This window comes from Myripristis murdjan, chromosome 20, assembly GCF_902150065.1.
Source record: "Myripristis murdjan chromosome 20, fMyrMur1.1, whole genome shotgun sequence".
Classification (NCBI taxonomy): Eukaryota; Metazoa; Chordata; class Actinopteri; order Holocentriformes; family Holocentridae; genus Myripristis; species Myripristis murdjan.
Window position 1 is genome coordinate 13,725,100 of NC_043999.1, and position 15,430 is coordinate 13,740,529.

A 15,430-nucleotide genomic window follows, 5' to 3' on the forward strand; every position below is an offset into this window, starting at 1 on the left:
GCCCCCAAGGTCAAATTGGAAACTTATACTTTACAGAGTTTGCTTGCAGTACAGCGCTCTCTGTTGCTGTTATACCCCCAAGATTGGAGGATGGAAGCTGGATTTGGAGGGAACTGAGAATGGTTATGCATGCAGGTAGTTTGCGGAAACAATAATTTAATTGAGGTGGGACAGTTCCAGGCCAATGTAGGATCAGTTTTATTAAAGTAATATACCAGGTCCCCCTCGGCATTCCCCACTGAAGGCTGACTCAAGGTTTAATCAGAATAATTATGAACTATTTGACGCGCATTAGTTTTGAAAATTTACAACAGCAGTAACTGCAAACATTTCATGACCTGCAAATCTGGTCTTTCTGAGTTTACTGTTCAGCAACGTAACCTGTTAGAGATCCAGATGGTTAAAACACAAAGCAAGTTATAGTTAAGGTTACACATATAGTGAAGATAAAAATCACATGGGAGGATGTATCAGTCTTGTGGATTGGTAAAGGCACAACAACCGTGTCTTTGCAGGGCTACAGAGAGGGATTTGGCATTATAGTGAATAGGTGTACACGTCACCTGAGGTTATGCAGTTTGGTATGAACTCCTTATGCCATCCTTTTCAAGTCAAGTTAGATAGTTAGACAGTCAGATAGTACAGGATTTGTATGGATAGCACATTTAATACACAATGGCAAAGGCAACAAGCATACATCAAAACAGCAAAAAAATAAATAAATAAATAAATAAATAAATAAAGTCCAAGCACTACTGTGTTTTTACCACGGGAACAGTAAAGTTTTCACTGGAACCTTTTAATGCAGTAGTGTTGCACGACTTATTATAAAATATCAACATGGCAATATCAAAGTGTACAATATCACATCGAAGATTTCTGTAAAAGTATTCAATATTCTGTCTATACTGTGGAAATAATAAAATAACAACAGGCGCGTTTGCAGCTGTTTCTTAAAAGCTTGTTTCGCTTTGAGCCAGAGCAGGGGAGAAGGAAACCAGTGGTGAAGTGAATTGTCAGGTCTGTGTCTCTATGGACATCCTGGTTGATATGCACAGGTGAAAAAAAGTAGATTTTTTTTTTTTTTGTTTTTGTTTGCTTTTTGCTTGTTCAGATGTAATACCCAGTAATACCGTATTTAATCTTTTCATTAAGCACACAAATGAGGTGACTCCAGGTAAAGCCATTATCTCTTATTGATTTCTCTCATTAAATTCAATGCACAATTTATTGGATTGTGCGAAAGTGGCTGCAAGTCAACATCTGCAAGATATCCACAGTATTTTGTGTATTCATTGTAGTTCATATAGTTAAATATTTGTGAATACAGTTTAGTGCTTTTGAAAAATTCTTAATATTTGTATTCAATTCAAGCAGTTTCACAATTTTTCTTCAGCAGATACTGTTCAAGTTTTATACCACACACCAACAGAGAGCCATGGGCTGGATGGTTCACATCGACTGACCTTGAAAATGTGTCTCTTCAGTACTTGGCTTATTCAAAGCTGACTGTACAAAGCAATGGGAATATCTGGGAGGTTAATCTGGGGACAGATTCCTGAAGGAGCTGGCTGGGATAAGGTTTGTCTGAATCCAGATGTGCTTTGCATCATCTCCTCCTGCTCCTCATATGATGTTTGCTGTTGCAGGGCACTGAGGGTCACTGGAGAATCTGATGACCACTGCTCACCTCCCAGGAGAGCAGTCACCCGCCAGCCTTGCCCCCATCCCATCATCATGGGTCAGTCAGCAGATTCCTCCGCTGAGCCTCTGGAGCTTAGCACACAAACACACAAACACACACACACACACATGTACCCATACACCAGTACACCTCCAAAAACCACACATCTGCTTCCAAAGAGATGGCTGCACAGAATGCTCTAGCCCCTTTGTCACTGTGTATAATGGAAAAGGGAAATTTAATTTCATGGCCCTGAATCAGACATATGGGGCTGTAACCTTTGCAAAAGAAAGAAAACCAGCACAAAGTTCTCTGGCAGCAGCACTTCCAGCTCCGTGGTCAGAATAGGAAGGGTTATACATGCTCAAAAATGCACATACAGCAGAATCTGCTGATGAGTTGCTGTTGTACCGCAGAGAAATACCTCAGCTCACCTGTCTCCCTCTGTCCCTAAAGCCATGGAGGAGCGTGCTCATCAACGTGCAGAGCGAAGGAGGGAAGTAGAGGAACTCAAGAGAAAGAAGGAAGAGGAAAAGCTGGTGAGAGACGGAGTGGTATAGAGAAAATAGCTTTGCTCATCTGAGACGGCTGCTTGTTGGTTTCTGTGGGACAAGCCTGGTTTGTGCGGGTAGAAGTTTGTGTTGGGGAGGTGAAACAGTCTGAAACAATAACTTTTTCAGGCTCAGATGAAAGCGGCTGAGGAGGAGAGAAAGAGGGAGGAGGAGGAGGAGAAACACAGAGCAGCCGAGAGGAGGAAAGAAGAGAAAAGGCAGGAGAGAGAGGTGAGAAACACTTCATATTTTATGAGAGCACAAGCACACATTGAGACCCAAAGACATGAGTCTGAATACAGGAAACATTCCTCTTCTGTGAGTTTAACAGTGACTTACAGCAAGACTGTACTGTTGTGACCACTTCTGTCACACACCTACTCTGTGTGTGTGTGTGTGTGTGTGTGTGTGTGTGTGTGTGTGTGTGTGTGTGTGTGTGTGTGTGTGTGTGTGTGTGTGTGTGTGTGTGTGTGTGTGTGTGTGTGTGTGTGTGTGTGTGTGTGTGTGTGTGTGTGTGTGTGTGTGTGTGTCCAGAGGGAAGAAAAAAAGCAGCAGCAACTGAAGCGGGACCAGGAACTGCAGACCCTAGCCCGACAGCACTATCGCAGGACCTTGTTATTTCGGCAAGGCCTGGCGCCATGGAAACGCCTCATTCAACTCAGGCAAACCAACATGCAGGTAACCATCAGTCCTGCCTGTCTCCACCATAGCAAAACACACGCAACACACAAAGTTTTTTTTTTCCCAACACACTGTAAAAAACTGCCCAGCCTCATAATTTAATTTCATATTCAGTGTTAAATCCTGTTTTTCTTAATAATGGAGAAAGTGGGATGAGATAATCCCTCGTTTCCAATGTTTGTCAGCCAAATTTTTCTTGAATCAGGCGTCTTTTTCTTTATATTACTGATTTGCCTTTTTCCAGCTTATTTGTATTTGTTCCTAGAAAAAAAATCCTCAAACAAGTGAAACTGCACAGGAAACAAGTGGGGTTATTTCATCCCTGTGGCAGATTGTTCCACTTACTTGAAGAAAAGCAGGATTTTGAGACTGAATTTGTTAAAATGGAGATTTGCAGTGGGAGGTTTTCTTGCCTTCAGTTCTTCTGACTCAACATCTGAGAGCATCCGAGCCTGAGACCAAAGGCACGTTCAATCGTCTTTCTACCATGTCACAAACTTTGTCAACATTAAGTGTCTTGAAATTTAGCAGTGGCGAGGGGATTATGCACGTTTTTATTTTATCTCGCCTTGACTGAAATTCCCTGTTTACCCGCCTTAACCAAAAAGAGGTAAACAGCTTCTCTGGGTGTTCAAACTGCTGCAGCAAGGCTTTAAATCAAAACAGACAGATGGGACTATATCTCCTCCATTTTAGCGTCTCTGCCTGGCTGTTTTAGAATTGGGTTTAAGATGTTATTTATCACCGCTAAGACTTTGCATGGTCACGTCCCTCGCTGTCTTTCTAAAAGTTTTCATAGCTTAAAGGTCACCAGGCTGTCAGGTCCCTGAGAAACTGCAGCTGGCAGAGTTAGTGATGTCTTATAAAACACAATGCAGACTTGTATAGCAACACCTTTCTGTAATCTTTTTTATTATACTGTTATTTATTTACTCTTTTTGTCTGATTTATCTCGTTCTATTTAATGTTTAGTGTTACTGTACTTTCTCATGTCTTTCCTCTACTTGTTATTCCTATAAGTGGCAACTTTTTTATAGTTTTATCCTGTTGTTCCATTTAATGAATCTGTTACCGTTATAGTATTTGTCTTGGTCATTTATCACTTTCTAACTTTTTTTAAAAAACTGAATATTATTAATATTACAAAGTGCCTCATACCACACACTGTGTATCCACAGGCATCCCACTCTCACACATGTAATAGACTGATAGTTGTGAGCTGTGAGAAAATTGTTGAGATAGAAAACTCCCACATGACTCCCACAACATAACGAGACACTCCAAGCCAAAGGCATAGCTATACATAAATCCACCATCGACCACACACACATGCACATGGATGTACACACAAAACTCAGTATTGAACTTTTTTTTTTTTTTTTTTACCATCCCATTACTCTGAGCATCTGCCTGGCCACCTGTGAGACTAACAGGAACACAGAGAGGGAAAGTATCCTGATAAGTGGATGAGAAACAGCGATGAAGTTGAAATAAGCGCAGTGCCGAGTTGTAGCTGCACTTTGTGGTTGCATTTCCCAGAGGATGTTGATTGATGTTTCAGGATTTCATTTTCATTATGCACTCCTTCAAAATGTCACTGCTCGGGTTTAGAATCACACCCAAAGCCTTGTGTGTCCTGTGTGCACATTTCAACAACCATGCAAAATAAATAAATGAATGAATAAAAAAAGGTTTTTCAGATGTAAAACACAGTCGGGCGGTCAGGTGTTTCTTCAATTCATGCTACTCCACTGTTTGTACCTGGCACTTGTGATTGAGTTTGGATGCATTCACCAATGTGCACCGGCGCTTTTCTTTTCAATCCCCACCAGCTGGCTGAATGCCATCACAATCTTTCTCTCCTGAGGCGGTGCACGCTAGCCTGGCAGCAATTTGCAGACGAGTCCCTTTCTCAGAAAGAAGCCTCAGCCGACCAACTGCACCAGCACTTTCTGCTTCGAAGGAGCTTGAGCTGTTGGAAAAGAGTGTGTATTCTCACAGACACAAAAACACACACACACACACACATTCACTCAATCAGGACTGCAGACGTACTCCCCATCTTCTGACACTGACTGAAAGCAACATCCTTTCAGTTTACACCTTTTCCTTATCTCCTCTTGTCGCTGCACTTGATTATGTTTTCTGTTGCCCTAACTAGAAAAAAAATGTTTTCCAGCTCTTGTATACTAGCATCCCCATTACTTATTTGTTCCTACATATCTTGCAATTGTTCTTTTTATGAATGTTCTGCTCTTCTGTTGCTTATTGTGAGTCAATTTGGACACAAGCAAATGTATGCAAATGTAATGTCAGTGTCCCAGATTGAAAATTACATTCTCTTCTCTGAGTGAGTGTCGTCTGTCTCAGCTGAAGGACTGGCAGATGATTCAGGAGGAGAGAGCCAACCGTTTCCACCGCCAACACACTTTGAGGAGGGTCCTACTGGCACTCCTGGACCATGTGATGCAGGAAAGGCTTGCAGAGTGGGACCGCCAGGAACTGGCTCAGCAGTACAGTGACAGGTCAGCTCTTTCCCATATGGACACTGTATGGGGCACTCCCCGGTCACATAACCAAAAAAAACAGGCCATCAGCAAGCTGCATAAAATTTAAGAATTTATAAGACCTTTGATAGCAGTGCAATATCACACATTTTTGGAATAATGGTCAATAAATCCCATTTTGATATCACCTGTAAAACTGAAATTAAGACTTGCTATGCTATATTTAGATTTATATAGCTAAAATAATATGATTTTAAATGTTTTCAGGGCCTGCAGACACTAGGGTTGAATTGTAAGTCCCTGAAATTCAGTTCTTATTGCTCACTGGATTTGCTCCCGTCTGTCTGTCTTAGACGAGTGTTGCGGGGATGTTTCCGGGCCTGGCGGCAGTTTCCCTGTCTGCAGCGCAAGGAGCGAGAGAGGGAGATGCGGCGGGAGCAGCTGAGACGGAAAGTGGCTGAAGTTCTGCCTGACTTCCGCTCTTCTCCGCTGCAGTGGCCCCCGGGGAAAAGCCAAACTGCAGGCGACAAAACATATACAGATGTAGACGACGCACGTGCACACAACCACATCTCATAACATGTGAATGCAGAGCGCACAATCACACCCAAACAAGCAGAGAATACATGCGCATATTCAATTTCTCCCTTTCTCTCACACTCACAAAAATGCACAAAATTGAATCTACACACTGACAAGCAGAATTTAATTTCTGAAGCTGTCATAAATTTGTATTGGAGAATTTATTTTTCTGTAAGCTGATTGAGTAGTTTTTCATTTCAAGACAATCCATTCCAAGACTGGCCTGATTATCTGATTTGTGTTGAGAGATGTCATTTGTCTGTTTGATAAATTTCCATGACCCATTTCACAAAGCTGCACATTAAAGCCAAAGTTAGGTTTCTTTATTTGCGAGCACTGTTGGTAAAGTGTTTGTGGAGGAAGGCTGGGGGTGGGAGGAGTGAGTACAGAGACCATCTTTCACCTAGAGGACCATCAAGCATCCCCCTTGTCTGAAGTGTCCTTGAGAGAGATAGCGAATCCCTACCATCTAAGGAGGCAGCGTTCTGAAGGTGAATCTGTGCTCAAACCTCCCTGTAGGCGAGTGAAAAGGAAATTTCCCGACAAGGATGAATAGTGTATCACATTGTTATTATTAGTTCACTCTAGCACTGTTCTTTTTTGCTGTGACACGCAGCAAGGCACGAGAATGTAGAGAAAAAAAAAGCAAAAACCTTCAAGCAGTGCCAGAGACGAGGCTGTGAAGGAGGGAGTAACAGTGATGGAGAGGAGAGATGGATGAAAGGTAGGGATGCACCGATTGTGAAATTCTGGGCCAAAATGGAGGTTTAAAACAACAATTTGGCCAATAGACAATACTTTTTTTTTTTTTTTTTTAAACTGAGAAAATTTCTGAGGCAATCTCTGATAGAACCTTTCACATGACAAAGATTGTTTTTACAAATGCAGCCTATCCTAGTTTCTCGCCAAAAACAAAATTTTGCAAGACCACATTTGAACACACGATGATGACATAATGATTTATCTTCACCGATGCTCATTTTTTTACTGAGAAGAGCTTGAATGCATCATAACGTAACCTGATGCAACCTCTAATGATAACAAGGAGCCCACAGCAGTGTGGATAAGGAGGAGGAGTGCTCGGTCTTGGGAAACTGTGACCCAGTTCCAATTCGGACTCGATCCTCATTCCTCCTCAGTCCTGACTTGGATCCGAAGCTGCAGTCCCCCAATGCTGACGGTCTGTTTGTGTGTCACTGCCATCTGTGACAGTGCCTACATTTACTCTCTCTAAATAATGCAATATGTTTTTCTCGCTTGAGGGAGGATCATTTCCAAATCATTTTATTTTTCATGGATCTTGCACCTCAGTCAACTAAGGGGACAGCCAGTGATTACTAACAGAAACAGCAAGTGAAAAGATACTCAGTTATCGTAGACAGTGGCAAAAATGGACAGATAAATATCGGCCACTGCCATCAGTGAATGGCAGTGAACATGGCCAATATTGGCCAATGCCCATATTCGACCAATAAATCAGTGCATCCCTGATGAAAAGTGGAATGAGGCAGCAGCAGGTGCAGAGTAAAAGTCAGTGAGTGAGTGGAAGCAGGATGAGGACTCATCAGCTGTCAGTCAGTGACATTAATGGCAGTGGAAGTGTCTTATTAGTCTTGGTTGTTGTTATTGCTCAATGTCAGTGTCTGGTCAGCTCAGGTGGTGACTCCGTAACTGCAGTAACACCTTGACAAAGGCGTGCTGAGAACATCCCTGTCAGACCCCAGGTTTGCTCCAAAGTGGGACAAGGCCAGCCAAGTGAGACTGGAGTAAAAGGATCCATGCTGCCATCCAGTGGTGACAGGCGGTACCGCAGCCACAAGCTCACACACACTGCTCAGCCAGCCTGCACGTCTCTCTTACACCAAGTCTGTAGGGGTGTTATAGGGCACATTCAGGTTGTCTCCCATGGTCATGAACTCTGCCCAGTTTCCACGGAAGCCTCGAGAGTAGACGCCAGTGTCCACGATGAATCCCCACATTGCGCTGCGGGCGGTTTTGTCCCGCAGAGCCATGCGCGCCTCCCGCTCCGTCACATTGTAGCTCACGTTGATGACCTGCAGCACCAGCAGGTGGAGTAGCCCACCAGTCACTATACTGCTGTACCATGCACAGGTGAAGCAGAGTGCATTGCTGCAACACACACACACACACACACACACACACACACAAAAGGGAAAACATGTAATGTAGAAATCGCTCAGATCCATATATGATAAAGAAGCTGCATTTGCCAAATAAAGAAATACAAATGTAATGTAATCATATTTATTCACCTACTTATTCAATTAATATTTATGCACAATGAATGTATGAGACCGTATATGCTGAAAGCCTCAACTGTCACATTCTATACTTTCAAAATCAAAATTCAACCCTGGTGGCCGCCAACATAATGTAATTAATTTTAACCACTAATAGAGAAGTTTCCATTGTGTATTATTAATTTATCCTCTTTCTTTAAAAATCAGAATGGTATGTGCGCATATAAAATTCACTGATCAGATAATAAAATTTTAATTGCACATTTCTATTAACTGTTCACAGTAAAATGGACATTATTTTTTCATTTCTGCATATTTCAGTCATTATAATCGTTCAGTAGAGAAGAGCTGAGATAGATGAGGCTTTAAAACTGTAGGCCTATTTTCAGAGAAACATGCACACAGCAGCGCCAGCAAGTTAGTAAAACTGGCAGAGAGCTGCCTGAGTAGCCCTTTCCAACTACTTCAGATCCACTCTCCCATCACTCTGAGAGAAAAAAAAAGGCTTTCTCTCGCTCCTGCAGCTCAATCAGCACCACTTCGTAACATGCAGTGAATCTGGGTCAGCTCTGTGGCGCGAGAAGCATTATGTCCAATATGCACTAACCTCACAGAAACCCCAATTAGCCACAATTTATACTTAATTTTGTGAGAAAAGGCTGCTGCAGTGTTTCAATTAAAGTCTGTTCCCCTATAGTATTCAAGTAAAGCAAGCGGGCAGTGTGCTGCTGGCAGAAGGTTTTTTTTTACCGTGGCCTAATTCCGTCAGGTAGATTGGAGCTGTGAATGTGCACCCAGTCATTTGTTTTATCCAGACATCACGTGTGAGTCCAGGAGTAATTACTGAGAAAGTTTATCTCTGTGCACTTGAGCAGATAAATTTGGTAGGTTAATACTCTGTGACTATAGGGTTTTATAGTCACGGATCTTATAACGCTGCAATTTAAATCACGGCAGCTGTGTGGCATAGAAATTCTTGAATTCTTGTATCTTGAATATTGTAATTATTTTTGTATCTTGTATCATTAGTAATGCGGACGATGAGACAAATAACTGAACAGCTCTAACAGTCTCATGTTCAGAAAATTGCATCCCTCTACTGTAATGCAGTCGTTAAAACTCAGAAAAGACTACACTCATTCCACATCATGATATTACGATATTTAATCTCATCTCACAGTATCACCCAACCCTTGCGTATACAGTGTGGCTGTGCTCTTAGTACCTGTACTGGTTGTAGACCCCCGGGCAGTAGAGCAGAGCAGTGAGGAGGTTTTGTCGGGGACACACACTCTGCAGCACCAGGCTGATCCCGTACAGGGAGGTCAACAGGAAGAGGACGAGTGTCAGCAGGAAGCTGCGGTGATTGGCCTGCCCCACACAGCTGTTTATCCTGCCCCGACAGCGACAGAGAGGACACACACACACACGTGTACACACACAGGCAGACAAAACATCGTTCTGAGACTCCAGGGTTACAACACATACACACACATGCAGCCGTGGTCACACCTTACCACACACTGCAGAGGTGGATGACAAGAGGGAAATGTTGGCTGCCAACTGTAACTATATGAATGTGGAATGTACTGGGACTCAATGTGAACGCCACATATAAAGACAGATGGTTACAAAACAAAGACTGTGTACTAAAAAATACCCAAAACATCTGAACTTTTGTCTGAAAAGAAAGAAAGTCGCTTATGAAAATAGACTGGGAAATTTAAAAGAATTAGTTTTTTTACATTTATTGCATAAAGTTTGAGTGCAGAGAACACAAGTGAATGGTAGATAAGATACCCTTTAACATGTATCTGAGATGTGAGACAAAGTGGCAATGTGGAAGCGATGTACAGACAGAAAAGATGATGACCAGCCAAGTGAGAGGCACATAAGGCTTTAATGGAACCCACCAGACACAGTGGTGGTCAAGACGCAGCACGCACACACCACAGATCCGACAGTGTCCCGCCCTGGGCGGCCGCACAACCCTGCACACCGGACACCAGTTCCGCTGGCCGCTCCCCTTCTGCTCCAGCCCCGCCTGCTCCGACGAAGCTGCCCGGTTGGCTACTGTCGTGACCACCTCTCGCTTCCCCCCGTTGACGGCAGGATCTCTGTCTGGCAGTGGTCCAAAATAAGTCACTGTGCTGTGGACGTCTTCTTGTTGCGGCCGCACAATGCCAGGTTCTTTCTTGGTGTGGGCGAGTGCTGCCAGGGTGAGCACGACCCCTACAGTTACCACTGTGAGCTGGGCCGGGCTAACGTCCCCGCGGGGAAGCACCTCTGTGATGAACAGGTAGTACATGTAGGCCAGAGAGAAGAGCGCCAGGCTGAGGAAAAACAGCGTCCGTCCCTTCTTGCGGTGGGTGAAGTAGTAGTACCACAGCACCAGGCCTGGCAGAGCTGTCAGGACCACCATGCCTAGGAGGAAGTGGAGAGCGGCCAAATGCAACAGGACAGGAAGTAGGATAAGAGGCGGGATCACAGAAAGGTCCAGTTTGCGGGCTCCCCCCCACAGCCACGGGACACGAATCCGATCCGACACAACCTCAGTTAGCTTTGACAGGGAATCAGGTCTCTGCGCCTTCCTCGACAGCCATCTACAAGAGGATGGAAAAGGTAAAATACTGCATCACTAACAATCCTATCATTATTTGGCCACAACATGGGAAAACCTATACTCCTTTTGCTTCTTTTAAGCTAAGGCCTTGAACAACTTGTGGTTGCTAGGAAACATTACAAACGCAGTCCATGTGGAGTACTTTTAAAACAAAGGATGCAGTGTCAAACTGCTTTTCTTTCTAAGGAAGGTTAGTTGGAGGAAACAAGGAGAGGGAAGGAGAATGGACAAACAAACAAGCTCCAGCAAACTGTATCTGTCCCCTTTAATTCACACTCCTTGGGGACAGACAGATACTGCTTGCCAGTGAGATTCAGCAAGAACTAGTTCAAATTCAACCTTGTGCCCACGAGGGCTGTGGATTATGCCAGGTGTCCAAGTGCAATATCAAAATCACTAATTTTTTGATAAAGGTACAATGTAAAGAAGTATTGTGGTGCTACAGAGATGCTTTGGCCTACCAACTGTATTTTCCAGATGTAAGAAAACATGTTTGTTTGGTACAGACCCCAGCAAGAAAAAAAAATCATGTATTAGCTTAAAATGAAAATTAGAATGCAAAAATGATCATTCCTAATAAAATCATCAATCACATCATAATATAAGTATCTCTAAAATTCATAACAATATGATTTTTTTTTACCTTCAGCCCTACAATACTCCAGCAGTATCAGAGTGCTAGGAGACTGGAAAGCTCACCACATCACATAGAAACTACCTGGATCAATAGACTGCACTCGGGGCAAGTGGAAAAATATCCTTCTTGTGTTTTGGGTAAATTGTTCTGTTAAAGAGCCATAGACCTGACTTATTGTTCATACACAGGTTAGTCTCACAGGCACACAGGTAGAATGCTGATTATAGGCTTCTCAGTTGTTTACTCTCTCATCTCATCCGTCTGTTTAAATTGATTCAGCATCCACAACATCACAGTCTCAGCATGACCATGGAGGTGAAATATAAATATACCTCGCAGAAGAAGACACCCCTGTGGGTCTTTAGCAGAAAGCTGCTTTGTCAAAGGATTTTTCTCCAGTCTTAAACAGTTAGGCCTGTGCAATCTATCAGCATTATATTGGGAACTGTGATATAAGACTAGATAGCATCTGGGACTTTGGATATCATAATATGGTGATACAGCATAAGTATCCTCTTTTCCTGGTATTACAGCAAAGGGATGCAATTTTCTGAACTTATTAGACTGACCTGAACTTAACTTGCTGTTCTTCCCTTTGCTTCTACCTGCTTTGTATTAACATCCTAATTACAAATCCTTTAAATATAAATATCTTACAGTACCACCAAGAGTCATCGCTACAGTATTGTCGCAGTTTTGATAAAAGTAATCAGTCAAGGACATCATACTGCCCAGGCTTATCAACAGTCTCCAAAGCAATGAAGGAAGAATCACTTTTGGGGGTCAAACAGGAAACAGAGAAGACATTTTTCCATAAGTATCCTGAATTCAAAGCATATTGAATGGTAGTAGTCAGAACAATGTGCCCTCACCTTTCACAGGCTTCGTCCAGGTCCTCACAGTCACAGCAGCAGGCTGCTATATGGCTCCTCTGGCCTTCCCTGTTCATGTACTCACAGCAGCACAAGGCCTCCTCCTCCTCCACAACCTTGCTGCCTTGCTTCTTCATGATGGACAGTCCTGCAACCAAACAGATGACAAAAGAGTTTATTACTAACATCATCAACGGGGGCACTTGTGTGTGTTATATTTGGATATGGAGATGAGATGAGACAGATGGAGTGAGTCAGGGGACGAGACAAATAAAATAACACTGGCAATGGGAACAGAGACAGGGACCAACAGAGACTTGGACTCTGTGAAAATGCCTTGGCTCACGTTTACAGGTAGAGCTAAAACAACCTGCACAGACACCAGCTCACCAACCACGGATAGCTGAAGTCTTTGGGGTTTTGTTTGTTCTTTTTTTGTACATGTGTTTGTGTTGTATATTGCTTTTTTGGTTATTTTAAAATGCATGCATGGTTGTATGTAAGTGTATGGTCATATTTGTGAATGTGTATGTATAAGCATGAATGTATGGGTGCATGTGTCTATGTACACATTAGGGCTATAAAACCAAACCATAAAAAAACGAACTGTTCAGTACATAATACACATAACGTGATGGTTGAGTCCACATTCTTATGTTTGTTTTAAATACAGTAGTCTAGGTACACTTTTGCCTTGGAAAGAATATGACGAATATTTGTTGATTTCATATTGTTATCCCAAATCTCTGAATGAAAAAGTTATTTTTGAAAACAAGGCAAAACACAGGTAAGTTTGGAAATGGTAGTGTTTCTTTTCCTGATGTAAAAATAAAACAAAAACTGAGCCAAAACCAAAATTGTGACCCAAAAAACGCAACTTAGCCGTGGGTTTACTGAACCATTACACCCTTGCAAGATATATGTATAGTTTAATGTTTTTAATGTACAATCGTGTATACATAATTTTTTGTATTAATTTCAATTCTGCTTCTATTCAGTTGTCAGCCGTGAGCATGAATGTAAATAAACTCAAACATTTGCATGTGTTGTAGGTGGTGGGGTGGTTCCAATTAGATTTCATGTTCCACAAAACAACAAAGCAAGCCCTGCTCATTTGTTCCTACGCAGATTTTCTAGGAGGGTTAACCTCCTCCTCCGGCATCTGTCACACATCTGCCGTGCTTAAAGATTTACTGGCAACGTGGATTGTAGGTCCCACCATCGAAACCCGCTGGCTCATTTAGGCCACACAAATGGAACCAGCGAGTGATGAGGCAGTGGCAGGAGTTACAACAATCGCAGATCTTCACTAATCCGCAAATCATAGAAAGCAAGGTTGATGACTCCCCAGAGGGCCACTAAGTGGGATTAATCATTTAGCTCAGGCAAACCCCTCTCCAACGGGAACTGGCTCAAAGCAGAACCTGAATGTGCCTCTGATTAGCTATAAATCAGAGCTAGTATGGTGTGCTATTATTAAACCAATACAACTAATAGGGCCAAAAAGGACATTCAGGACAGGGAAGGTCACAGCGATGCCAGCATCTTCGTGTTGAGTCCTTCCAGATGGCCTCGGAGCAGAGACTTCTGGGTGGACAGATTGGCCTGCCTGTGCAGTTATCGGGTGCACTGGGGGATGGAGATGGGTGTTGACTCAAATACCACATCTGCTTCCTCATGAAAAATCACTGTAATAAGGATTCACAGTGTATCTGTGTGTCACAGCAGCGCATTTGCAGCAGCCAAAACACTACGCATTGTGGTAGCCTGTTTCTGCATAATCTGTTTACACCATGGGATTAACTGAGATATAGGTTTATTGACAGCAGCTACAAGTTATTTAAAAGTTTTGCTATGGCATTTAGCACTATGTTTGCCCTTTTTTGTAAGGAATGTCTTAGTTCAAGAGACTTAAAATGACAATAAAACACATTTGTTTGATAATATGTCAACCAAAAGGCAAGACATCTTACTGTGGAGAGAGATTAATAACTAATCTACCCAGTGCTCTCTCAGGATGTATGAATGTATGCATAAATGAATGAATGGATACACAATTGTGACACTTACTAATGGGCAACAAAGTGCCAGGTAGTCCGACTAAAATAATGCAGTTTATGAAGCACTTAGTGGAAACATTGCTGCTCAATTGCGGAAAACTACCACAACACAGCGGCTGGCCAAACCGGCAAGCTGCGTCAAACATATGCGTGACACACGAAAAATACGGTGTAACATACCTGAACACAAAATCTGCTACATGCTGAAACTTTCGAGTGTCAATCGACCGAATCGATTTCCTGCCTGCACGCTCCACAGCAGAAGTCTCGCTCGCTCTCCCGGTATCCGGTGACGTATCCGGGGAGCTACAGGAATGAGCCGTGGAAGTCACTAGAACAGCAGCTTATAGCAAAAAAACCATGAGGGCAGGGTTGGTCTGTGGCTGCGGGTGTCCCGGTGGAGAAAAGGGGAGCCCCCTCGCCTCGGTTCACTGTTTTGTTTTGCTGGCCAAACGTCTCGCGGCTGTTTCCGCCCCCAAGCCGCGTGCACACAGTTTCCCTCTCTGTAGACGCGTGACGTCACCCGAGGAGGACTCGCTCGCTCCCTCCCACAGCAGAGGACAGAGCAAGGGTTCACACTCAGAGCGAGAAATAAAGCATCCCGGCTGCTTCCCAGAGAAATAAAACAATAGTTTAATAAAGTAAAAAGCAATTAAGGAGCTTAGACTTGGACTTGGAAAGAGTAGAGGGAAAAAAAAAAATAGCATAAGGGACAAAAAGGTCATTAGCCTATAAACTTAATTAAACTGAATATTGAACACCACAATACTACAGAGACAACATAATCCTTTATAAGAACATTACAGAATTATAATCGTCATTATTATTATTATTGTTGTTATTAATATTACAAGTAGTAGTAGTAATAGTAGTAGTAGTAGTAGTATCATGGGAATTTTTAAGGATTTGCTTTCTCCAGAGGTGGAAGCAATTAATTACATTAATTACATTACTGCAATTGAGTAGTTTTTT

The 15,430-nt window shown here is 42.7% G+C and overlaps 2 protein-coding genes across 4 annotated transcripts in view; one reads left to right on the forward strand and one right to left on the reverse strand.

The window, feature by feature from the left end:
• ccdc191 (coiled-coil domain containing 191) overlaps positions 1-6,331 on the forward strand; it is a 14,661-nt gene extending 8,330 nt beyond the window's left edge. For all 3 annotated transcript variants that reach the window (XM_030079058.1, XM_030079059.1, XM_030079057.1), the window contains exons 11-17: positions 1,650-1,741; positions 2,141-2,223; positions 2,365-2,466; positions 2,770-2,913; positions 4,749-4,901; positions 5,287-5,441; positions 5,777-6,331. In XM_030079058.1, coding sequence (XP_029934918.1) covers positions 1,650-1,741; positions 2,141-2,223; positions 2,365-2,466; positions 2,770-2,913; positions 4,749-4,901; positions 5,287-5,441; positions 5,777-6,002 — 955 coding nt within the window. In that variant the 3' untranslated portion in view covers positions 6,003-6,331. The remainder of the gene's footprint in view (positions 1-1,649; positions 1,742-2,140; positions 2,224-2,364; positions 2,467-2,769; positions 2,914-4,748; positions 4,902-5,286; positions 5,442-5,776) is intronic.
• On the reverse strand, positions 6,314-15,000 carry zdhhc23b (zDHHC palmitoyltransferase 23b). Its single transcript, XM_030079067.1, has 5 exons — positions 14,639-15,000; positions 12,399-12,546; positions 10,180-10,869; positions 9,492-9,659; positions 6,314-8,135 (listed from the first exon to the last, which is right to left on the reverse strand). Exons 2-5 carry the CDS (start codon positions 12,533-12,535, stop codon positions 7,862-7,864), a joined length of 1,269 nt encoding a protein of 422 aa, XP_029934927.1. The 5' UTR covers positions 12,536-12,546; positions 14,639-15,000; the 3' UTR covers positions 6,314-7,861.
• Between the last annotated feature and the right edge of the window lie 430 nt (positions 15,001-15,430).